Source organism: Phoenix dactylifera, chromosome 14 (genome assembly GCF_009389715.1).
Source record: "Phoenix dactylifera cultivar Barhee BC4 chromosome 14, palm_55x_up_171113_PBpolish2nd_filt_p, whole genome shotgun sequence".
Taxonomy (NCBI): Eukaryota; Viridiplantae; Streptophyta; class Magnoliopsida; order Arecales; family Arecaceae; genus Phoenix; species Phoenix dactylifera.
The window spans coordinates 6,498,602-6,523,275 of NC_052405.1; the positions used below are offsets into that span (position 1 = coordinate 6,498,602).

Sequence of the window (24,674 nt, forward strand, 5' to 3'; positions counted from 1 at the left end):
GCTAATACAAGAACCAAGCGTATATGGACTTAATTTTTTTTTTTTTGGGGGAAAAAAAATCAAATCCAGAACTTAATCTTGTGGGCAGTTGTAAACAAACAAGTCTAAGAGCTTAAAGAAAAAAAAAATTACAGTCCATAAGCTCTGGAGGAAGGTGCTCCTAAAGTTTAACAAATGCTGCACCTGATGCCCTCTATTGCTGCCAGACTCCGAACAAGGCCCCCTCTTTTTCTTCCTCCTTTTCTTCTTCTTCTTTCTTTTCTTTTCGTTTTCTCTTTTTTTGGAGGGTGGGATGGTGAAATGGCCCCCTCTTAACCCACCAGGAAGAACTGCTTTTGTTAATAGTTACAGTAATTGGCTTCAAAAAAATAAAGAGGGGTGAGTTTCTAAATAGTTCCCCTTTATATCATCAAAGCCTGTTCATTTTAGCTCTCATCATGCCAGAAGTAGCGTGCGAAATAATCCAGAGTACATAGGACTCGGCTGATTCGAAGTACAAGAAAGCAGAAATCTGTGAGAAACTAGTCTCTATTCTAACGTCTGCCATATATAAATTAATTTCGACAAAAACTGCCAATATAGAAAACTAGTTAAGCCCCTTCAGCTTGGGTTGTTACACAAGTAAAAGCATCAAACACACCACTTTCTAATGGCATATCAAAGTAAAGATGGGAAACAGATTCTTGGCTCGGTATAAGGTTCTTAAGCTTACAGCACACCTTCACAACTATCGGGATCCAGCAAAGCAGGTAGGGTTGTCCACCTTTCTAACCGTGCTCGCAATACAAGCTCCTGTGATGCCCATATACTTGTTCATCAAGGCAAAAAACCCAGAGATATTTGGCTCTGCTCTTCAGAAATAGAAACTAAAATTGTTCCGAGCTCCAAGATAAGAAAGTGTGGTTCAAACATGTAACCCAACGGATGCAAACAACCTCAGCAACTCAACCATATATAATAAGATGAAGAAGGCAAGGAAGCTGAAACCAGAAAAAAAGGGATACCTCTTTGTGCAGACCTAACCTGCTTCATATATATTTCATTCCTGCAATTCTTATCCGCCTTGATATCAAGTACTGACCAAGAGAATAAATAACTCCTAATAATCCTAGAATCCTCACAGTAACTATATCTGTTATTATGATTGATGGCAAATTAAGAGGCATTGTCAGCAGTAGCATTGCGTCTGTCTGCTTCACATAGTCCCACATAAAGCGATTAAAGAGAATGTGGTTTGGTAAGGTGAGAATAAGAAGGGCAGCATTCTTCACAGAGAAAAACCATCCAGGCCCGCCAATCTGAAGTCCCCATCCATTATCTCCATGCCAGACTTCCTCCCATATCCTGTACAAGGCAGTCAAGACCAAGTAGCCAGAGATAGCCATTGTCACTGGAAAATATCGTTGCCTGTCCCCAAAACCTGCAAATATATCTGAGTCCTGGTTGAGAAGCAAAAGGATTGGTGCAAGGAAAAATATTGCACGATTTGAGCCACCAGTGAGATGCATGTTCAGTATCAGGCAGATGACAAAGCACAGAAATGTAGAGACGTTGCCCACTGCAGGCATCCAAGCAGCCTCAGCCGCCAACCTCTTGATTGTGAAGGATGGTGCAGCTGATGCCCTCCGTTGTTGGATGAGCCTGAATTTTGGTGGGAAGCCAGAGTTCCGACCAGACTGACTGGGTGCAACACCTCTTTCAAGGGCTTTCTCATGCAACAATGATGCCAACTCGAATTTGATCTCTAATGCAATCAGCATAAATATCATGGCATAGAGACCTAAAAGTGACATTCTTGCCCCTTCAACTGCCAGCATAGTAGTGAACATGCCTGCTTCTTCCCCTTCTTCAATGCTCTTGGCCCTCAGCTGTCCTTCCAGTAAGTACGTCACCGGGAAGAGGGCTACTAGTAAAGCAAATACCCATGGCAAAACTCTTGTACTTGATGCAGATGGAAGGTGTGTGAAGACTACAAAGACGGAAGCACACACAATGGTTGCAACAAGAAGGGGGTACAGAATTACTGCCTGGAAGAAGTATTCTGCACAAATATAGATACCTAATGTCACTCCAACTCCAACTGCGTAAAAAGTCCTCAACTCAACAATATACTTGACAGGAATGATGGAGGTGACCGCTCCTAATGTAAGTAAGATTGTTGCTATGAGCAACCATGTTGGCCATGTAGGTTTAGAAGTCACAATGCCATATATTGAAATGTCATCAGAAGACTGGTGCGCTGCTTTGATCAAGTCTGACTGGAATGCCCACGACAGAGGAATAGGAGGCTGCATAAGGATAAATAGCAGACCTGTGGCTACCACGAGCACAAGGAACCTTTTTGCTGACTGCACATAAGAAAGCACTATGAATGAACCCAATCAATCAACTTTCAACTGGCACATGTGCTAGAATCGTACGATCTAGAACAAAAACTGGGTGAAAAAGGATAACATAACTAGGTCCAATAAGAAATCTAGAAGACAAACCATACATACAAAGAGAAACCAATATTTATTTGTAAAATCTGGTACTTCAACAAAAAACTGAGCCTTTCCCATAGACACCAAAATTTCCGACTGTACTTGAACTCGGTAAATAATCACTATCTGTTTTTATAGTGCATTCTGTTGCTTCACTATATATTAGAGAAAAATTATAAAACTTGAATATGGAATATACACACATTTCGTCGGCAACTCATTCACATCCAATCACTTTTTTTGGTGATTTACAGATGCTAACAAAGGACAGTGATATCCATAGTTCAGCCATGGTGATTTCGTGTTACTATGGTGGCTACACGGGTACAAAGTCAAATAAAACCATACAATTGACCTTTTTGTTAGGTTATTTCATTAAAATGAAAACATCTTATTATGAAAGTTAAAGAAAATGCAGACTACCCACCTTCATGAAAATGAAGAATCAAGCATACGTTTAATTTTTCAAATAAAGGATAAGCCCTCCCAAACCTGCTGTCCTAGCCAACTAGTGTAATTTTAATGCAAGAGAATGTAGGGGACAAGCATACAGTAGCAAGGTACACCATCTCAATACTAGGCCCCATACCGGTGCCGTCTTGCTACAGTGTCGGTATACCTTGTACAGGAGCCGGTTTGGTGTACTAAGGGTCGGTACACCCTAGTACTGTATACCAGTTCAGTACCGGTACGGTGATATTCCCCTACCGTCTGATTCGATACAGTATAGCGTACCTTATATAGTAGGATAATAGGGCTATGTAGAAAAGCTAGAAAAATATGATATGCCAGAAAACAAAACCGTCTGAATATTCAATAAAAGTAAGCTAGGAAGGAGGTTTTCTATGGAAAGTAGGTGATAGATGATTAGGTTTATCTTAAGAATCGAGAATCTCGATGTTAGATTAAGAATTACAAGGAGTTAAAGAATCAATAAAGAAGAATTTAGGCTTGCTGAAATTTTGATATTAGATTGGAGTGATTTATTTTAATTGAACAATGAAACTTAAAAAAAGTCAAAAAGATCAATTAAAAAGGATAAGAAAATATTAGGGATAGACAGAAAAATGATTGTTGTGATGATAATCTCCATAGCTCTCGTTTCATATTGTCAGTCCATTAGATATTACCTTCAGTATTAAGGTGTGAGAACTATCAGGTCTCCTCAAGCCTTGAAGGTGTAACCTGACCATCTTTAGGTTTCCCTAGCACATGAGGGATATAAACATAGGTGCAAGAATTTATACAGCTGCCGCACCAAATGGTTTATGCCCACAACTGGAGGACACTAAAGATGAGACCATCATTAAGTTGACGTAGTTCATCTGAGGGGTTTCCAGTTTTAAACCTCTCTACAGTCTCAAGTTGTCATAAAAGGATCGAACTAAATTTATTATTCGGTTTGGAGAAGGATTTATGACCTAGATAAGTTGCACTTACAAGTATTCGAGATTCGAGACAATTGATATAACAATGCACCTTCAGTTAATGGACTGTACACATACAATTTTTCAATATTACAATATCCTTAGGGTATACATTCAACGGAGCTTGCATCCATTTTGTCAAGGTCTAGATTGAAATAATAGACAAAATAAGCTTCTTCAATCAGCTTGACAGAAAAGGGGAAAAGTTGATGTCATTAGAGGATAGCCTTACCAGGGCATAATCCTTCCTATGGCAATGGACAACATCCAAGATCCGGACAATGCATAAAATGGTTCCAAGTTCCAACAAGAGTAAAAAAAATTTGATGCTATGGGAGTTATAAGCCCAGAAAAACATTGTGGTTGAGCAAAAGAATACAAGGTTTGATAATTCATACCCATAATTCTAACAAATCAAAATGTTCAGAGGCATAAATCTAGTAGCAATGTTATAGAACCTCAATATTTAAATTTTGACTATTATAATTAAAAATGCTTAATTGGTTATAGATTTGATGAAGACAGTTCTATACCTGTTAGTATGAAATGCATGAAAATAAATAGGCATCTATTGATGTAATATGCATTACAGAGTCCTGAGTTTTGGCGATTTTTAATAGATAAAATATTAAGCCAGTAAGTTCTTTCCATCATCCGCGGTTGGATGAATAGATCAAGGCATTAGACTTTGAAAATATACAGCTCGCAACTTGATGTCAATCCTCGGAATTGATACTGAGATCCTATCCAAGAGAACTTTAGGCAAATGAGATGTTTGTTCTGAAACTTGGAAAGCTAGGTGGCAGGTACTTACACAGTGCCAATGTAGCACTAGTACGAGGTCCGGTACAGAGATGGCGAACCTTGGTTTAAACTCATGCAAACCAGAGCAAATGAATCATGAAAGTCCTTTTGAAAAACAATCTCCTATATCTATCCTCTCTCCTTTGCTTTTCCCCCCTCTTCCTTCCTTTTATGTTGTTCGTTTATGTTCTTTTTTCGTTATGTTCATCTCTATCTCTAAGATTTCACCTTCTTTTTCTGAGGTATGTTGTTCTTTTATATTCTTTTTTAGTTATGTTCATCTCTGTCTCCATGATTTTACCCCTTTTTTTCCTTCAAAAAGACATTGTTCATTATATCTTGCCTACCGGAAATCAAACTAATTACATGCAACTCTCTTCTCATCACAACTAGTTCATATAGGATCAAAAATACTTGCAGGCATCTAGCAGGAATGTACGATTGTGCCCTCTCTTCTCTTGTCCCAATCATGGAATTATGTACTGTAGTCTTTTCCTATAGTAAGATGTCTTTAGTTATGCATCCAGTAATAAAAAATCTCCAATGAGATAAAGTAAGCGACAATTATCTTTTATGCACCACACACCTTATCTCATTCGACAAGGCGATACCAATCAATAAGCACACCCTACCTCCTTTTTGTAACAATTTCCATTGATACTTCTTTGGCTTGTTTACAACTCTCTCTTAGATCCACCATGTAAACATACAGACACATTTTTTGATGACCAACTTAATTGGAGGCACTCTACCTCCTAAAAATAGTAGATGTTCCAACTAGTTGTGCCCAATCTCTTATTAAACCATTTAACCACAAACACTTAAATCTAAACCATGCTCTCAATCAGGGTTTGCCAGACCAACACTAGGGCCCGTATCGGCCAACATTCAGTTTGTATTGGGGCATATCGAAATATGAAGAGGGAGGAGAGAGGGAGAAGGCGGGCGAGGAAGCGGGAGGGAGAGAGAGAAAAGGAGGAAGAGGGAGGGGGTGAAAGCGAGAGGAGGGAGAGAAGGAGGGGGAGGGAGAGGGAGAGAAAACCCTAACCCTAGGAGAACCGAGGGTTCGGAGAAAAGAAGGAAGAAAGACGGATGGGGAGGGGGGCGAGGGAGAAGGAGAGGGAGGGAGAAAGAGAGAGAGGGATACATGGAGCTTCGATGGAGAGAGAGAGAGAGAGAGAGAGCTTTTGACCATGGTGGATGGAGAGGGTACCATGGAGCCTTCGGTGGATAGAGAGGTATCATCAATGGAGCCTTCGTTGGGTACTGTAGAGCTTTGAAGCTCCGAACATGGCAAAATTAGGGGAAGGGTGAATAGTCGAAGGCTCAAAGGCAAGGCCAATCGGGCGGTTCTGGCCAATTCGAGCCGTACCGGTGGCTCACCGGTATGGTTTCGGCAACAGAAACGAGACCTATTGCCGGAGCTAGAGAAGAAGAAGAAAAGAGAGAACAAGCGGGGGAGGGAGGGAGAAGGAGAGGTCGGAAGGGCCAGCGGAGGCCTCAGCCTCGCCTGTCGTGGCCTCAGTTGGCGTCCGCCACTCCCCCACTCTCCCCCTTCTCTCTCTCTTTTTTTTTTCTCTCCCACGGTACCGTTCCCTCGCTCGTTGGTACGGGCCCGGCACGGCCCGTACCAGCTCATGCCGCCGAAGAACCGGTTCCTCCGACCTTGCTCAAAGCCTTTCGAAGGGGTGGGGTCGGGGGGGGGGGGGGGGAGAAGTGGTAGCCTGGGGATTAATTAAGGAACCAAACCATCCCACCTGCTCAAGTCGTCTCGATTCTTGACCGGTTTGGTTTGGTACAACCTACTCTCAGTCCTTCAATTTCCAAAAGACAAGGTCTCTTGTGTGAAAAGCATCTAACCATAGATAATCCACTTCATTTGCTGGATGGTGAGATGTCCATATCCTAATTATAGGACTCAAAGAAATATTAACTTTGAGATCACTTCGAAAGATAATTAGAGGAACTTCAAGGGGAAATACTCATGTCATAACCCATCAATTTCTTCCTAAGCAAAAACTCATCTTCTAAAAGATACCAAACCATCACAATCTATATAATGCACGTTGATCTTTGGACCCAAACAAGGACCTCATGTGCATGACTTTATAAAAGACAATAGAACAGAATTAGCACCATCAACTGAGTGATGTAATCTGTAAAACAAGAAAAGACACAAACAAATGCATTACGGGGATTACATCCAGTATAACTAAGACCGTGGAAAGCAACAAAAATAGTTTTCTTCATATTGTTTCCCACATGTCAGTACTATCACAAGATGTTATCAGTAAAAATATTAAATTTATAATAATTCAGCACCTAATAGTAGAATGAAGAAGCTGAATTGCAAATACCTGAGCATGGGAAAAGTGAAGAGCAACAATTGGCATGCAAGCAATCCCAGACAACAGAATATAGGAGCCCAAAAGCAAACCATCTGATGGAGGCCTTCCATTCCACCATTGAAGAGCTTCAAAGATTGTTTCCCTGCACAACCAGGCAGACAAAGCTACTACACATGCATGAGCATATCCTTGCCATACTTTCATTTTTGAAGCTCCTTTCGACATGTCTCTGAAACTCAAACAGGGAAACAAGATCTGAGTATAAGAGTTCACAGGAATGCAATGACTGACTGACAAGCATTCAAAGGAAAATAACTATAGGAGTGAAGTAATAAGCTAAGTAACCTAGTAATACTTCTGGAGAATCAACATAACATGAAACTAAAAGAGACTATTACAGATCCAGTGAACGGAACACATTAAGACACAGAAAAAAGAAGATGGTTTATAACATACTTGTAAAGAAGCAATGGTGGGGAAAAAGCCAAAAGCAGAACAGCTGAGACCCACAGAACTGATTTTGATGTAATAAATAGTATTGCTAGCTTTGAAGAATATAGACAAGTCAGGATCCAGACAGCTTTTGGTCCAATCCGATGATCCATAGATAACCTCCTCACTAGAACTAAGCCTAAAAATGTTGTTGTCAAAACCATGTAACTTGGATACATCGCTTCTTCATCAAATCCATAATAATATATCGAGGTATGGTTGAAGAACCGATCCTCTATGTAACACAACAGTAATGCATGACTGATAAGACCAAGCTCAGTCAAAAAACGCAGTATTGATGGAAGAAGTGCCAGACCAGGAACAACCATTGTCATCAGTATACTTGCAACTATCAATTTGCAGAAGGATTTCAAAGGCATACCAGCCATCCAGATATTGAGATCCCAGTAGTTATGCACAAAAAACCATAGAACCATCAAGCTTGCTAACGTCACAAATGCAAAGTATGATGACAAGCTTTTCTTAGTAAAGAATCGAGCTAGATAGAAGCCGGAAATCAATGGGAGAGGGATGAACTGCACAAATAGTAATGAAAAATCTCAGTATTTTAACACGACATTGAATATAATTATAAGTTTGCATATCATCTTAAACGACAGAAGTTGGCCCCAGACTCTACAGAAATCCAAACAGAATGCGAACTTTAAGCAAGAGCAAAAACTACCATACAGAAAGGATATCTTGTAATTTGATATAGCCCCTCACCTCCCACCCCCCTCCCAACAAAAAAAAAAGCAACTCTTCTAAGTTGCAATAACCATTACCAATCTCCTTCCAAGTGCAGTACATTCTTCCTATTCTTGATCACTGCTTTCCAAAATTTGCTATAAAATCTGTACCACATATAAAAGTACAGACACTTTCTGTCCAGAGCTAATTACAACCTTTGGACCTTGTTGATTCAATCCTAACCATCTATAGTCTTTCAAAACTTTTTCCTGCAAAGGAAAATAGTCCAACTCGCTCTGTCAGAACCCACATTCTCTTAGCGTCCCTTTCAATTTAGGACTCTAATTCCCTACCCACAATGAAAACTCCAATCCCATCCATCAAGCTAAGAGAATATTCCCCAAACAGACCATCTTAAGTTCTGCAAACAGAAACAATTATCCAATTGGGCTTCTTTTAATCTGCAATTACCCATGACATGCAAAACTGAAGCCTTGTTGGTGATTAAATATATTAGAACTAGGAAAGTTTTAATGAACAGTGTCATGCTTCAATATCCATGCATACATAGTTTCTAATCATTGTTAAAACTCCTATATGTAGTTAAGAAACTCCTATGCTTCAATGTCTGTGCCTTTTCCTCTCTCATGTTGTGTTTTATGGCCAGACATTTGTTTCTTTTGTTTTCTTGTTATATTAACTGCTTTGTTACAAAGATTTAAAAAATGTAGCTTGGTTACTTTGTCACCTACCTTTTCATATGTAAGGTGCATGCCTATGTTGGATTCATTCTGTGATTGTAGAAACATCACAAAAGCCCCAACTTTTTTATTGTTTAGTCCATGGGTGGCATGTCGGATACTGCCACTTTACCATTTTTGAGGGGTAAGCTTCATGATTTCTTAAAAGGAACATCACAAAAGCCCTACTTTTCTCCTTTAGTTCTAACAATTATGCTGTATTGCTCTTTTTTCTCCAATTCTCCGATAAGTGGTTCGGAGTTCGGACTATTTTTCAAAATCAGATTATTATAAAGAAAAGGAAACATTAAAGATAAAAGATATCAAGCAAATCGAGAGCATACCAATATTGGGAACCCAATAACTATAGCGCCAGCTCCGCTAACCAGAATGAACGCAGCTGTGAAGGCCGCTGAACTGAAAGCATCCCCGACCATACCAACAGCATAAGCTCCTACAGCAGAAGCTCCTCCAAGCATCGCCACCGTCACAAGAAGATAGTTCAGCGGTGGCGGGGCATGCAAGTACCTCCCAAACGTATTGAAGACGACCCTGACCTCGAGGCAGATCACCACCACCACCATCGCCACCGCCCCATTGACAATCCGGATCCGGTGCATCTGGTGCGCGTCCCTCGTGACCCACCAGAGCGCCCCCCTTGTGGACGCGTACAGCTGGAACAAGAAAGGGATGAAGAAGAGGAGCAGGAGATCGCAGACGGATGAAAAGGAGGAGAAGATGGTGGAGTGGTGGGAGCCAATGCGGAAGAGGAGGGGGACGAAGAGGAGGTAGAGGGTGTGGAGGCAGCTCTCTAGGGGGCCGAGGACCTGGGAATCCCCGGCGGCGGCGGAGTCTTGCTTGCCGGAGCGGAAGGAGGAGGGGCGGGGGACGGAGAAGAGCCAGTAGAAGACGCAGGAGAAGGCCATGAAGTAGTAGGCGGCGTTGGCCATGCCGAGGGCGGAGACGACGGCCCACGTGAAGAGGGCGGGCACGGCGACGGGGATGCACGCGAAGAGGAGGCGCTCGAGGGCGACGACGATGGAGGGGTTCTCGATCTGGATCCAGCGGAACTGGAGGGAGGCCCAGACGCCGACGAGGAAGGTGGTCTCGGCGCAGAGGAAGAGGGCGAGGGCGGTGAGGGGGAGGGAGGAGATGGCGGAGTGGAGGGAGGCGGAGAAGAAGAAGGCAAGCTGGGCAGCGACGAGGGAGAACCAGACGGCAAAGAAGGCGCCAGCCTTGACACGGAAGGAGTCGAGAAGATAGGCGAGGAGGAGGCCGGCGGCGAGGACGGAGAGGACGGGGGCGCCACCGAGGTCGAGGAGGAAGGCGGCGGCGGGTGCGAGAGCGAGGGCAACGCGGGCGTTATGGGCGAAGGAGGGAGGGGAGTGGAGGCGACTCTTGGAGGCGGCGGAGGAGGAGGCAGCGGATGATGAAAAGGAGGAGGGGGAGGGGCGGAGGGGGGTGGGGCTGGGGCTCCGGCGATCGACGGCAGCTGCTGCGGCGGGGGAAGTGAAGGTGGGGAAGGTGGGGGCGCTGGAGGAGGAGGAGATGAAGGCGCGGTGGCGGGCGAAGGGTTCGTCGGACATCATATTGGCCAGCGGCGACAGAGAACAGGGGGTTTAGGGGTTTAGAATTAGGGTTCCGACAGAGGGGAGGCAGCGCCGCCGAGTAGGGCGGAGCGCATCGAGGGCGGCGGAGTTTGGAGCGGAGACTTTATGGAGAATTAGGGAAGAAAAGGCGAAGAACGACGGTGGAGGGAGCCGTCCCGATGCGCAAATCCGTGTGCCGAGGTTTTTTTTTTTTTTTTTCAATTTTTAGTTACACCGGCTCCATACGCCACTCTACTCGAGTACAGTAGAGAAAAAAAAAAAAAAAACCAACAAAGAAGACAATCCAACCTACAATTCTGTCCATCTCATGATATATATATATATATATATATATATATATATATATATATATATATATATATGTAAAACTATGCAGTCGCCCGCCATCCTCCAGATATAATGCAGCAAAGAGTTGTCACCCCTCCTTGGTTCCATCAGTCAAATTCAATCAATCACTGTGACTAAATCTTTCTCAAGCAGAATACACTCCATCCGTAACACCCGTCTCGCATATATAATGCTTTTCTATGCTGCTCTTAGCTCTGTTTTGATAGCCATCCGTCTATACCCATCCGCAACAATTAGTCTCGAGTCGTGACTCCAGATCAGCCACACCGGACGGTTCACCAGTTTTCGCATCAGAAATAAGCTTGGGATAGAGTTTGGAATAGATCTTGCTGCATGCAAAAAAAATAAAATAATCATTCTGTTTATTACTCTTGGAATAAAGGGCCTCACTTATTCCTGTCATCTTATCGACACACTTGTCCCTCATCACCCAAAAAAATTACACTTTCGTTTTCTTGGGTATAGAAATTGGTGCAAATGGCCTATTTACACACTCTCTCTAGCATTCTCCAAATCCTTCTCCATTTTTTAACCTGGTGACCAAGAATATTTATGAAGCCAACTGATGCATGTACCATGCACAGATAGAGCTCTCCAACTAATGCCGAAAAAACAGTGGGGAAAGACATCAATGAATACTCCAAAACCATTAAGAAATTTAAGAATAGAGATAAACCCAAAATCTCTAAAAACTAGAATAATTGAATGATTAAAAACTTACCATCCAAAAGAATCAACCCAAAGGATGCAGAGTTTGACGGAAAAAAAAAACTCACCACTCAAGAAATCCATCCTAGGAATGCAGAGTTCTAATGATTATCACTTACAGATAATTTCTCTGAGATACAGAGCAAGAACATGCTTACCATCCAAAAAAAAATTACTGCTGCCCGTGTCACCAGAAATTGCTTTCGAATGGAGTAAGATTCACAAATTATTATCCACAGGATACTTTTATAAACAGTAGCAGTAGCAGTACTACTGTTGTTCGACGCCATTCGTATTATGATGTACAGCCACTAAACCATCTCTCATGGGCCACTAAACGTGGGTGGTTACTGTAACCACTTACGGAGAAGTTTACGCTGCGTTATCCTTGATGGTAGGATAACTTCATGGGTCTCACCCTCTGCCCATAACGCGAACACAAAATTGGTCTCCATCATCGGGTGTTTGAATAGGGGTCAAGAGGGAGAAAACGGAGCTTGATCATTCAGAAAAATCCATGGATCCAGGTACGCTACCCTTCATGGTTGTTTTATGATCCTATTTACAGAGGTTTACATGCAGACCATGCTGCATGCTCCCGAGTCGCCACTCAAATTCCATAACATGCTTCCCAAGTTGGCACTGACACCATGGTCGGCACAAGAGGGAACGAAAGAGCTAGTAAAATCTAGCAGTCAGGGGGTCTTCATGCAAAAAAAGAGTTAAAGTTGATGTTGTCTTCATTTTTCAATCCTTGAAAAAAAAAGAGTGAAACAAATGAAGACATAAAAGATTGCCACATTTTCTCCATAACAAAAGGAAGGAAGGAAGAGAAGGGGGTCTGGCCGGTTCCTGCCTACTTAATTACTCTTGTGCTAATTGCTAGAGACTCATGGGCTAAGAATAATTTTATTAAACCTGGATCTTACTTGACACAATGATTGGCCCTGACATCCAAAATTTGACACTTATTGTTCAGTAACTAGTTGCCAATGAATTTGGGGCATCGATAGGGATCAAGTATGTATTTTAAGAAGTCCTTCTATAGATTCATAAATCTTGGAAGCATTATCTGTCCACTTGTTCCTGCTCTTTGGAAGGCCACCACTCCAACAAAATATAAATTTTTCATGGGGTTAGCTACTGCAGGAAACCGGATTTCAGAGTATAGGAATATTCCCCCTGAGGGGGACGAGGCCGTAGGCCGAAGGGGGGGTAAGAATATCCTATAAAAGATAGGAAGGGGAGGGGGTTCGGGGGAGGGGAAACCTTCCCTTCCCCTGATATCCCTAACCCTTGGAAGGGGAGGGGGTTCGGGGGAGGGGAAACCTTCCCTTCCTCAGAAATCTTTAAAGTTTTCCGAACCTAAGTTTGCGAGGTTCGGGTTCCATACAGTGTTTTGTTGTATCCGTATGGAGCCAATATCGGTCGATCGCGTTGGGACACCACCCCGTTGGGTCATCGATTTGGTGGGAGTAGTTCTACTTCTCTTTTTCTACGGCACAGCAATTGGCCTACCGAATTTTACCTAACCCAACATATCTCTGCCTTCTTGTATGTATCAATTCTGGATCTCTAAACCTTTTGATTCACTAAGAAATGTTTGGTTAAATGAATGTAGGAGGAAATGGTTTAGAGATTTCCAGTCGGTAAATCCTGAGACTAGTTTACTTCAGACTTTTCCGGCTAGTCTAGGGCCCTAGACCTGGCGGAGAACTAAACCATTTCTATTGTCCTTTTTGCAAGTCTCTACCAGAAAGTATAGGCCACCTCCTCTTAAACTGCAAGTAATCTTCTTACATTTGGAGATTGATTAATAGTACTATTTGTGAACATTGGACTCCTAGATTGTGTATTAAAGCCTTATAGATAAGCTGGACAACATGCCAATGTCTCATGAAATTCTTTAGTCATTGCCAATTCCTGATCTTTTTGGATAAAAAAGAACAAGAAGATATTCCTCAACAAGGAAGCCACGCCTTGGGCAACCTTGAATAAAAAGACATCTCTTTGTTCATTTCCTGGAAGGATATATCTCCCAACAAGTTGCTGTTGAATGGATTTTTTCTCTCTCTTTGTAATAGTCTGAATTGTTTATCCAGCATGTAACTCCATCACTTCTCATCTTTGGTGTGCTTTCCCCCTCTTCCTTTTACCTTGTATCTCTCCTTTCCTTTTCGAGAGGCCCACTTTTCCCTTCATCTCCTTCATGAAGTTGTGTAAAGCTTATGAAGAAGGGCCATCAACCCCATCAATAAGACCGACCCCTGGTGAATCATACCAATTCCCATGTCATAATAAATACCAACCGATATAGTAAGTGTGCTGAGCTGTACGATGCAACATAAAGTACACAACACTAGTATAAAGTTCAAACAAGCGTCTTAGAATGTGTTTGATTTGCAATCGAAATCATAATTAGAATCAAAATTTGAATGGATTAAAATAGGAATCGGGACTTGGTTTTAGAATCGAAATCAAAATAAAATTTTAATACTAAGAAGGAGTCGGATCGGATTCTGGAGGATAAGGGCAACTCTTATTTTTTCTTGGAATCGAAAGAACCAAACAGCTAGAATGAAAATCATCCAACTAAATATGCTCTTAGTTTAGCGTTGCTGAAGACAGCTAGCATAAGTATATTTTCTGTGCGAGCTATCCAAGACATATATTGTCAAACCATCATCTCCCAAGAAACCATGCAAGATAAGCTATAATTACTAGGAAGTTATCTGATGGGAAACCATATTAAATTCAACAAAACGATAGCTTATCTGTAGCATGCGAGGACTCATTAATGAAGTAGCTACTTTTCAATTTTTCTTGCCACCAAGGTGATTAAATGGGTTTAGAGCAAGCCCTTACAAAGGAGAGGCAAAAGAAGGAGTCAATGTCCTCACGGGTTCCTCATAAATGCTCCGAGAAAAGGTGCATGCATTCGGCGATGAAACGACCCTACAACCAAGGGGTCCCCTGTTCGGTTGGGTCAAATTCATGGCACTTGGCCTTTTGCGCCCTCAACAGAGAGAAGAGGGGAAGTATGTTTGTTTGGCCATCAAGGCTCATGGAAAGTTATAAACATTTCTCACTCCTGGTGGAATGCATCAATAGGCAACTCAGTCTTTCTGGTTTTATGCATGAGATTGCTCGTGTGCCTAAAAGAGCAATACCACTGTAGAGAGAAATTTCATTGGTCAATTTTTGCTTGATCTATGAAGATCTCCCATATGAACTTATTGATTAACTTACTATTTAACATTAAAAATTAAAGGTTCTTAAAATGGGTAGTAGTGTTTTTTCCTCTCTTTTTCTTTTGCAAAGGAAGAGACAAAGGTCTACCTATGTTCATTAAGATAAATTAAGAGTGCAAGAAAAAGATTCTCTTTATAAAATGAAGAGGAGCAAGGATACATGTGTACCAATATTACATTCTATATGATATGTTTGATGAATTCAATAAGAGAATAGACTACTGGGGAAGAGTTGCACTTAGGTGGAACAGATGTCAGTGGCCTTACGAAGAGACTGCGAAGTTATGCTCTCATTGTTCAAAAAGATTCTTCTATTTCTCTCCACTCAAAGTGTCTAAGTTAAAGGCAGGACAAAGGAGTCCCATATGCCACAGTATACTCTCATTGCAGAACTCTTTCTCCATTCTAGCTACATCACCTTAAGGGTTAATCTTCTAGGTCATCTGCAGGCACCGAGAGCCTATATTGCTTAGTAAACTAATGTTCCAATAAGATATTCTCGACAGTTTCTGAACATTTTAATCTTTTCAAGAGCAACAACTTTCCAAAGGGCTGGGGTGACGAGAAAAATAACTCCCTGGTTGATGAGCTTGTAAAAGGACTTCACATGGTACACCTTGCAGTCCATCTGAATAAAAATTTGTCATTATCAGTCAAAGGGGAGACACTATGGAAGATGTCGGCCAATTATTTTAGTTCCTAAGATGTAGACTTAGACCAGAGGGGGTCACTTTCAGTTAAGTAATTCCAAGAGCCGGGCACAACTTTATTTCCTTCAGCTACAGCTCATGTTCGTCCTCTTATACCTTCTAGCAAATTGTATTATGCTTCGGAAGAGATACCAGACGACATATAAAATTGGTGGTAGAAAATTAGTTGTTTTCTGTTTTAAAAACTCTCTCAAGCTTTTGTGAAATTTGGAGCTTGTAGCTATTCTGGATTGCTTTTTTCTAGGAATCTTTGTGAAATTACTAGAAACTTTCAGGTAATAAATGCTCCTGCTTGTTGGAACTATTTAGCTCCTTTTTGCCTCCCTTTACATCAAAAAATTTCAATAGTCTGCAATAGTAACTTCCCTCCTTTCAGACACCAAATTTAGGTTAGGGAAAAAATTAGCCAGCGAATGTTGTGGTAACTACGTATCATGCCAGAATAGTATTTCTGTTTTCATGTCTAGTGTAAATTTTAGACTTATCCAAAAAAAGTCATGTTGTTAGGCAAGCCAAAGATGGCCTTTTTAATTTCTTCTTCTATGAAAGGAGCTTCAAGTGTAGTCAACATTTGATCTTGAGTTTGCACAAGGGATTCCTAACTCAAGTCTAGTAAGGTAGAGGGAAGAGAGCCAAACATATCTCTGAAATAGTCGATTAGGATAGACTTCGTCAAGTTTAGGTGAGATGTTTTTATGTTTTCCAATGAGATAGAGAAAGCGTAGCTGAATCTTCTTCTGGCGACAGCTATTTTATGAAAGAAAACTATATTTTTGTCCCTTTCTTCAAGCTAGTGTATGTTATGCCTATCATCTGACCATTCTCCCCACCTTCAATGCAGGCTGCATCATGCTAGATAAATGGGTTCAGAAAATAATTAACTTAATTAAATAAATATTGACTTGGAGAGTATTTGAACTCATGGCTCTAACATTATTGACTCTGATATCGAATTAATTGCCCACTTAATCTCAAAAACTTCAAATTTGTAAAATGAATCAACAATATATGTTAGGTCGAACAGGTTATAGAGAACTTCTCGCCTATGTACTATCATACTTCGAAGAAAAAGAAATTATCCGATATTTCATATAAAATTTGTGCTAAAAAATTATGCCAATTTGTAATTATTTCTGCAATCAATCATTACGATGATTTATTAAGACTTTTAAGATCACAGATCCTGTCGAATTTTAGTGTATTCTCAGACTGGCCCAAAATTTTGCAAGTCTTCCTCCTTTCTTCCTCTCTATCAATTCATTTTTCCATGACACTACTGGTTCTCTGACTGGCTTTCTCTGAAAAATATGAGAAAGGAAAGATATCCATGCTGGATTTCAAAATATTGGCATAAGATTCTCCAGTCATATATTAAAGCAAATGAAGCCATGTTCCACTAGTGAAATGCTAACATTGTTATGCTTGAAATAGACTAATAGATCAATTGGGCCAACCTAATTAATTCAATACATGGGGCACTAGTAAACTATCTCACCTACACACAATCCTAGTCTCAACAGCACTTCAATGGAACCCAAAGATTCACATCGCTGCACAGTCTCCAAGTTGGGTTTCAGCTTTCCACCAACAGACAGCAAAGATTCCTCCAAACTTTCTCTGGAGCCCAGCATTCAAGAGCAGTCAAAGAAAGAGAAAGACCGACCACCTCCTTCAATCAGCCCCGGTCTCCAACCTGTAAGGCTCCCACAGAGGAACCTTCCCACTGAAAAACCTCCTCACCACCCTCTCCTCTAAGATTCCAATGCCTTCCCTGGACTTGATGCACCTAGGTGTCTTATACTGGTTCACTGATGAACCCTGAGAAACACAAAAATCCATTAATGCATCAAAAGCACCACATTGCACCACCCTGATCTCCAGTGGCCCTATCGACCGGTCCTTACTCCGGCACCGGCGGTAAACCGAGTCGAGGCATGCCTCCACTGTGGAACAGCACTCTTCCATGACAGTCTGATGAAGGTTTGAGAGATCTGAACATCCTTTTGTTTTGAGCTCCCAGAAGAGCACGTAGTGGCCAGGTATGGAGGAGGTGTCGGCATAGCTGGTGTACTCAGTGAGAAGGTAGCCAAGGGGCTCCAGGAGGAGCTTGGCTTGTGTTATGGCCTTGAGGAGGTCTTCTTCATTGGTCTTGTCCGTGTCGATGCTGAGGACTACGTTGCGGCGGTGCACAAACCGGAATCGGGGCGCCGTGTTGTGAAAACCGGTCACCATGAGGATGTCGCCAACCCGATACCTGTATAAGCCTGAGAAGAAGAAAGCAAATGGAGTATATCATCTGTTTCAAGTAAAACCTTAGTTGGACTTTGGAGTAGTAGTGTCTTAATTACTTGGGCATGCAGAAGTATCATCCACCCTAGGGCTTCACCATGCAATCAAAAACAAGAAATAGTCTGAGAGGTTTAAACTTTAAAATGATCTTCTCAGACTGATGTTAGTAGTTTTACATAAGTTTTTCTTCTGTGTGTGTATATTTCAAACTATTGGTGAAAATCTACTTTTATTTTGTGGCAAGAAAGAAGTACTGTTTTAATATACCAGGTAAAATATATGGACATAAGTTGCAACAAGGCTAGCTTCAGTTGTAGCTGAATACTGACAAGCATTTGCAGGCAACTTCCATGTTACATATGAAAGATTGGCATGTCGAATCATGAACCGAGTGCATAGCAATACACCAAGAATGTACACAAATAAAATGATCAATCTTTATGACCGACATACATTTACTTTTGGTTGCATTTGACAAGAGGAAAAATAAGTTTTTGGTTGCATATATGATGCAAAAACCGAACAATTCTTGTAAGATAGAATTATGGCTAATCCATCATGCTCAGCCAAAGTTGATAACATTAGAACTCCATCCCTTCCATTCTAAGGACGAAGTCTAGTCCTACCAACAGCTCAATCGGGTCAAGTATCCATAAGAACTCGGGGTGGATGCTCTATTAAACTTGGCAATCTTAACCGAAAAGCCTTGTCGCAACTACTCAAGATTTATTCATCGAATTGATCATATCAAAATTTTCATGTATGGTTCAGGATATGCCATACAAGTGGCTAGCTAGCCGAGGTTTTCGGCTAACCAGACATTAAAGAGGATTATTTGTTATATTTATTGTAGAAACAGATGCACATGGGTGAGGGTGCAATGCATCCCATGTATGATTCTGATAGCAGTGCCTGATCTATGACTTCAGCATCAATGAAGTGGGCCTAAGTTTCCAAAAGGTACACCTCCAAACCAAAAGCAGATTAACTCCTGGTCGGATTCCAGCAGATGATCAGTGGGGCAGTTGGTTTCTATATGTGCATGCATCTGCACAAATGAAGCCAAACCTGTGGACTTCCATGAGTGCAGGCAAAGTTTGTGGGTCAGATCCCCGCAGCTGGCCACTTCAGCTTAGTTGTTTAAAGTTGATGGGGGTAGTCTCTATCTTTGTGTGGGGGCTCCTATAATAAATAAATCAGGGGGAAGTGTCTCACTTCCTCCATCTTTACTCACATAAAAAAAGAAAAAAAAATCTGTGGGGGGTGAGGTGCTTGGATTCAGATAACAAATGGTTTGCAGAGTTAGGCTCCTAGGTGCCACTTGATCTCAACCATATAGCACAAGGTAAATTTTAAGAGCAATGGATTAGTTTTGGTGTTAGAGTTGGTTTGATAGGTCTGGAATTGGGTTCGGTCTGGATTTTAGCTCGAATCTTGAATCGATGTTCACCAACCGACTCGAGCAATTCTTTGAATATTGGTTTCTAAATATTCTCGAGCATATAATCAAAGTCTTAATTCAAATGCCATGCTATGAAAACCAATTGCCTAAGTTGATAGCCTTTTGGGAGATCACAGGAGAAAGTCAACTTGATGGCCAGAGTGGGAGCCATATGATTCCCAATTGGACCAAGACTTCATGTTATTTAAGCATGCAGGATCCAATGACCGCACTGTGAAATTTGGAAAAGAGAAAAAAAAACTGTGCATGCACTGTGGCTGAGGTGCGATCGAATGGACGCTGCCTACCATTAGAGCAACAAGAAAAGCCATGGAGGTCAATGGAGGGATGTGGTTCAGATGCAGAGAAAGCGATATCTCACCTGTAAATGTGGTCACGACGAGCTCGTAATAGCTACCAACCTCCACGTTCGCGAGATCCACCACCCTGGACTCACCATTGCCATTGCACTCGATGCTGCCGGTCTCGTCTTCGTCGGTCCTCTCGACCTTGATGAACTCGAAGTAGGCCATGTTCGGCAGGAGGACGTATGAGACATCAGATGGCAGGTCTAATGGTCTCAGGTTGATCCCAAAGTAGCACTCGGATGATGCATACATGGTGGAGACTAGCGGCAGCCCCCCGCCGTAGAATTCGAGCAAGGGAATGTACTGCGCCATGGATCCTGTTACTATAACGTCGACGTACTTTGTTCTCGGCCACAGCCGCCTAATTATCGCCTCCCATGGCTCCTTTCTGCACTCCAGCTCGATGGAGTCGGCCAATTCAGGATTCGGTTTGTCAAGAATTTTGCCAACAGCATTTCGACAGCTAGTATCCGTGATCCAGTCGCCGACATGCCCGGTCCTGATGTTGGAACAAAGCTCCTCCCAGTGATCTTCTAAGAATTTGATTGCCCGAAGGAAGGCCGAGGCGAAGACAGCTCCGACTCGGAGCACCTCGTCCCGTTGGATCAGACCACAAAGCAGCTGGCAGTACATGCTCTGCTTGCTATCCGAGCAGAGGATGGTCTCGTCCGGGCTGGTGTACACATTAAACTTGTTGAAGGGCCGGTTTCGGAAATTGCTGCTCTTGTAGTAGCTCGTGAGCACAGGCCTCGCGGTTAAGCCCGAGGGAGTGCTGATTTCCGGCTTGACGAACAGGAGGTACATGCCTTTCCCTTGGTCGAGGCCCTCCACATACCTGAGATCAAAAGACGAAGCATCAGCGGACTCATGGATCGTTTGCTTCACTGTTACATTAGACTATAATGAAGAAAAGCAAGTCGCTCACTGGTTCATAACAGGAATCAGGAGGTTGTATAAGAAGGTCTTCCTGTCGAGGTCTTCTGCAGTTGAAGGCATCATCTTTGGCTGGCCCCCGGAAGTCCCAGAGCTGCAAAGAAGAAAGAATTCAATGAGAGGTGCTCGAGTAGCTGGAAATATGACACAGTCAAGCACCTTGTAAGCAGCTCTGTGATGGGCTGAGAAGAGATGATGTGAGATGGCTCGCCATTGGCAATTCGCTCGATGTAAGGCTTGACCTGCTCGTAGTCGATGACAGGCACCTGCTTCTTGAAGAGATCTCCATCTTCGTGGCCTCTAAGGAAGCCATGCAGGTATTCGGTGCCCGCATTTCTTGTCAGGATCTTCTTCAGAACCTGCTGCTGGACCTGAGACGTGTTGGCGGTCAGGTCCTCGATGAGCCTCATGCTGCGCTCTCCGTCATCGGGATCGCATTCGGGGATCATCATCGATATCGGGAAGCTGGAGAAGACCGGCGAGTTCGATGCAGGAGGCGAAGAAACACTTTCATGACCGACGTATGAAAAAGCTGAACTTAGATAGCCATGGAAGTGAATGTATGTTATGGAGGTGGTGGTGGCTCATTTCCTAAGGGGGGGGAAGAGGCTGCCACAAAGGACCTGGCCTTCAAGCTATTAGGCCTGCCTCATATATATAAAAACAGCAGCCTCTCTCCGAATTGCAGGTTTGTGCTTCTTGGTAGCTTCTGATGGAGGAAGGCAGGAGGTGAATAAACTAGTGGCCTTTGGGCTGGAATTTTTGGAATCGACGCATTTGAAACAGATGTATGGGAAAGAGCATAAAATGTAGGGGGGAGAAGAGGTTGTGGAGGTCCTACACATGTGCCCATGTCTGGTAGGCTGTGATTAGATGCAGCTATTAAGGGTCAAACCTCATGGTATTTTTAATATCCAAAGAGAACAAAAAGCCGAAACCAACAAGCAATTCCAGCGTCACGAATTCAGTACCCTTGCACTAACTTTAGGGACCCAAACAGTACTGCTTGGAACTGAAAGTGTTGGGATTACGTTTGCAAGACTAGTCATCCAAAAAGCTTTCGCCTCTCTGTCCACTTGAATTTGGCTAGTCTAGCAGAAGAGGCTTTTGATGTCGCTTCGCATGCATGAATGCATGGTTTGCTCTAAGTTCACTCTCATGACCTCACTGAATTGTACCTGAGCGAAGCCTAAAACCTGTGACCAGAGAACGAAGGGGAGAGGTTGGCAGTTTGTTCTGAAATGAGACTCTGTCAACAGCCTGTCTGCTACAGGAGGGCTTGCATGTTTATTAACATTAGGAATGTACTGAGAATCATGCTGGAATTCAGTAGTTGAGACGTACTCATTCAATGTGTGTGTGTGTGTCTATATATATATATATTAAGCTTGTTACTGATTTACAAATATAAATTAAGATTTCTAATCTGGACAAAGAACAGTACAATGATGAACTCAGGTGTGTACTATAGATGTATCTAGAGTGCCATTAACTTCGACTTCTGAACTAAGATTTGGATGTAAAGTGAAACCTTTATTCGAGCTTGTTTATATTATTGGTGAGTTTTGAACTTTTCTTGCTTTTAGTGGTCTCTGTCGCTGAACATTTATAAAATGTCTAATGATTTACACTCGGTAGAATGTCTACTTGATCTCAAATAACTTACGATTGACGGAATGTCGTGTTTACTTTCATTCTAAGTTTGTCAAACTGCAACATTACGCAGACAAGACTCGTTGGAGGTAATGCTATCTCTGTATCCTAAATTCCAATACTATTTACAATATAAGACAAGTTTGGGAGCTTTCAAAATCCTTGTCTTTTTTAACATGATCAACATTATCCAATCAATAGGTGATGCATCTTTTCGTGTACATGAGTGGGTCAAGAGAATGAAAACTAAATGCCAGGAAGTATGATGAAAGGATTGAAGACAGGAGTTCTGTCATTTATAGTGAATCTTAGCTCATCTTCTCATAATTCACTCATCAATAGCATATTATCAGTGAACTGGTTTTGGAACTTCAACATCGATAGCAATGCATAACATCATCTGAAAACAGCATGACAGAGCTTAACAGGCTCTGCCAAAAAAAAAAGGCCTCCTTTGCCAAATGCATTTCATGTAGCACTTCATGTTGTTCTTATTACTAAACTTGTTGAATTTTACTGAAGAAAGCTATCTTAATGATTCTTAGCTTTACATTAGCTGTATACTTTGTGTAATCAATTTTTTGTGAATATATACATCAATGAGCTAAGCTTCATCACATCAGATATTAAAGCTAATGCAAGTCCATAGGCCTTATGGGCAAAGGATAGGCCAACTAATCAGATAGAAGTCAATGGGTGGTATTTAATTCTTCTGTATTAAAATATGTTCGTCGGTAAGATTTCTTTAAAAAAAATGTGAATATAAAAGACAAACAAATGTTCGGCCATTGATTAAATCAAAAAAACCGGGATCTGCTGGATTTGTTGCTTCAAGTTTTAAGAATAAAATAATTGGTAAGAGAGTGTCCTTTACGGGGACAGGGTATCCATGAAAAGGGCAGGAGAAGAGGAGAAAAACAAGGGAGAGAGTATTTGCCAATGCCAAAGCAGATTAATGCACAAAGTCAAATGAAATCACCCCCACTCCCACCCCACCTCCTCCTCCTCCTCTCTTTCTCTCTCTCTCTCTCTCATGTACACACAACACAGTACCAGGCATGCATTCACATATGCCAAACAACAAAAATATACTTTGTTCATGTATGTTGTTGCTGCCAAAACTCGATCCGAAGCTGATGACGATCTGTGGATTGTTGATGGTTTTATTTTCAGAAGAAGAACTCCAATTTGTACGCAAGAAGAAGCAAAAAGATTGAAGGTCGCTAAGACTGATCCGACTGGAGACTCTCCGATGCTTAAGTCAAACAGAACTTCGAGGGAACAGATGAGTACGAAAAGGCCGGAAGAGTATAATAGTGAAATATTGTATATAAAATGAGCCATGCATGCCTGGCTAGATCCCTGGCACTGTTTTTATAGAGGAGTGATAGTCCCATTAGGCTTAGTCTCAAGTCGAGAGGAGAGCTACCTCTAGCTTACATTATCTTGATCCACCCAGGAGTTTGAGCTAGGTTGACATAGGTCTCCCTATGAACCATATGTCATGCTGTAATTGGGCATCAAATTTGGACTGCATCAAACATGAAATGTTGATGTGACTAAACATTAAAAAAAGAAAATTCTACTTGAAAGTTTACATAGCAAAGCATTAGAACATTACAGATCCTGTTATACAAGTTTTAGGATGGTTTCAATATGAGCCATCATAAATTCATCATGATTGTTAACTGTAAGGGACAACCACTATATAAAATTATCATCGTTTTAAAATATAAAAGTATTATCCACAATAATTTTATTAATATAATCATCATATCTACCTGCATTATTATTATTTAAATAATGGATGATTTTTTTTTATTGCCATTATAAGCTTTATTCACTTGGTCTGCTGTTAATTTAATCTATCATGACTTGATCTAAATCACCTCTAATTTCAAGCTCATCTCAATTATATCTCGATACTGAAAGACTGCATCTTAAAATATGTCACATTAGTTTAAGCATTCATAGCCATTAGTTTAAAAGATTTACTAATTAAAATAGCTTTTTCTGAAAATGCTCTGATTCCTTGGCCATCTCGACATCGATCCTTAGACCAAATCTATCATGCCTTTTCTCTCCTCATGCAGCTGCAAGCAAATAGTGAGGTCACCACAAATTAATCTTTTCTTGGTAAGTCTAAATCTTTATGGCACTCGAGAAATATGTTGGTATTTGCAATTTGCTTAGCTTCTTTTAATGAAAGTAAGCAGGCAATACATTCCTTTCATTAGTACAGATACACACATCAAATAGTTCGAAGCAGGCTGTACTTGTTGCCTAGGCGCCGGCAAAGGCCGCAAGACAAGTGGAAGGAAGAAGTAAAAGGACTGCTTCTTAGTGTGAAGTTTTACAGATAGGATCCTTCCCCAAACT

At 41.6% G+C, this 24,674-nt stretch overlaps 2 protein-coding genes across 2 annotated transcripts; both read right to left on the reverse strand.

The window, feature by feature from the left end:
* Nucleotides 1-512: 512 nt before the first annotated feature.
* Nucleotides 513-10,573, reverse strand: LOC103712413. Its single transcript, XM_008798931.4, has 4 exons — nucleotides 9,329-10,573; nucleotides 7,519-8,090; nucleotides 7,072-7,291; nucleotides 513-2,348 (listed from the first exon to the last, which is right to left on the reverse strand). The coding sequence occupies exons 1-4, from the start codon at nucleotides 10,571-10,573 to the stop codon at nucleotides 1,029-1,031; spliced, it is 3,357 nt and encodes a 1,118-aa protein (XP_008797153.4). The 3' UTR covers nucleotides 513-1,028.
* Nucleotides 10,574-16,954: 6,381 nt separating this feature from the next.
* Nucleotides 16,955-21,525, reverse strand: LOC103712412 (indole-3-acetic acid-amido synthetase GH3.17-like). The gene is made up of 4 exons (XM_008798929.4): nucleotides 20,802-21,525; nucleotides 20,635-20,736; nucleotides 19,724-20,544; nucleotides 16,955-17,875 (listed from the first exon to the last, which is right to left on the reverse strand). The coding sequence occupies exons 1-4, from the start codon at nucleotides 21,092-21,094 to the stop codon at nucleotides 17,283-17,285; spliced, it is 1,809 nt and encodes a 602-aa protein (XP_008797151.2). The 5' UTR covers nucleotides 21,095-21,525; the 3' UTR covers nucleotides 16,955-17,282.
* Nucleotides 21,526-24,674: the final 3,149 nt, after the last annotated feature.

What these genes read in the sequence shown, in the direction of transcription:
- LOC103712413 (XM_008798931.4), bottom strand. Translation starts at nt 10,573, where the DNA reads ATGATGTCCGACGAACCCTTCGCCCGCCACCGCGCCTTCATCTCCTCC. An exon ending in TTATTGGGTTCCCAATATTG is followed by an intron (nt 8,091 to 9,328) that starts GTATGCTCTCGA and finishes CTATTTGTGCAG; the next exon opens with TTCATCCCTCTCCCATTGAT. An exon ending in CCACCATTGCTTCTTTACAA is followed by an intron (nt 7,292 to 7,518) that starts GTATGTTATAAA and finishes TTTGAGTTTCAG; the next exon opens with AGACATGTCGAAAGGAGCTT.
- LOC103712412 (XM_008798929.4), bottom strand. Translation starts at nt 21,094, where the DNA reads ATGATGATCCCCGAATGCGATCCCGATGACGGAGAGCGCAGCATGAGG. An exon ending in ATCACAGAGCTGCTTACAAG is followed by an intron (nt 20,737 to 20,801) that starts GTGCTTGACTGT and finishes TCTTCTTTGCAG; the next exon opens with CTCTGGGACTTCCGGGGGCC. An exon ending in CTGATTCCTGTTATGAACCA is followed by an intron (nt 20,545 to 20,634) that starts GTGAGCGACTTG and finishes TTTTGATCTCAG; the next exon opens with GTATGTGGAGGGCCTCGACC.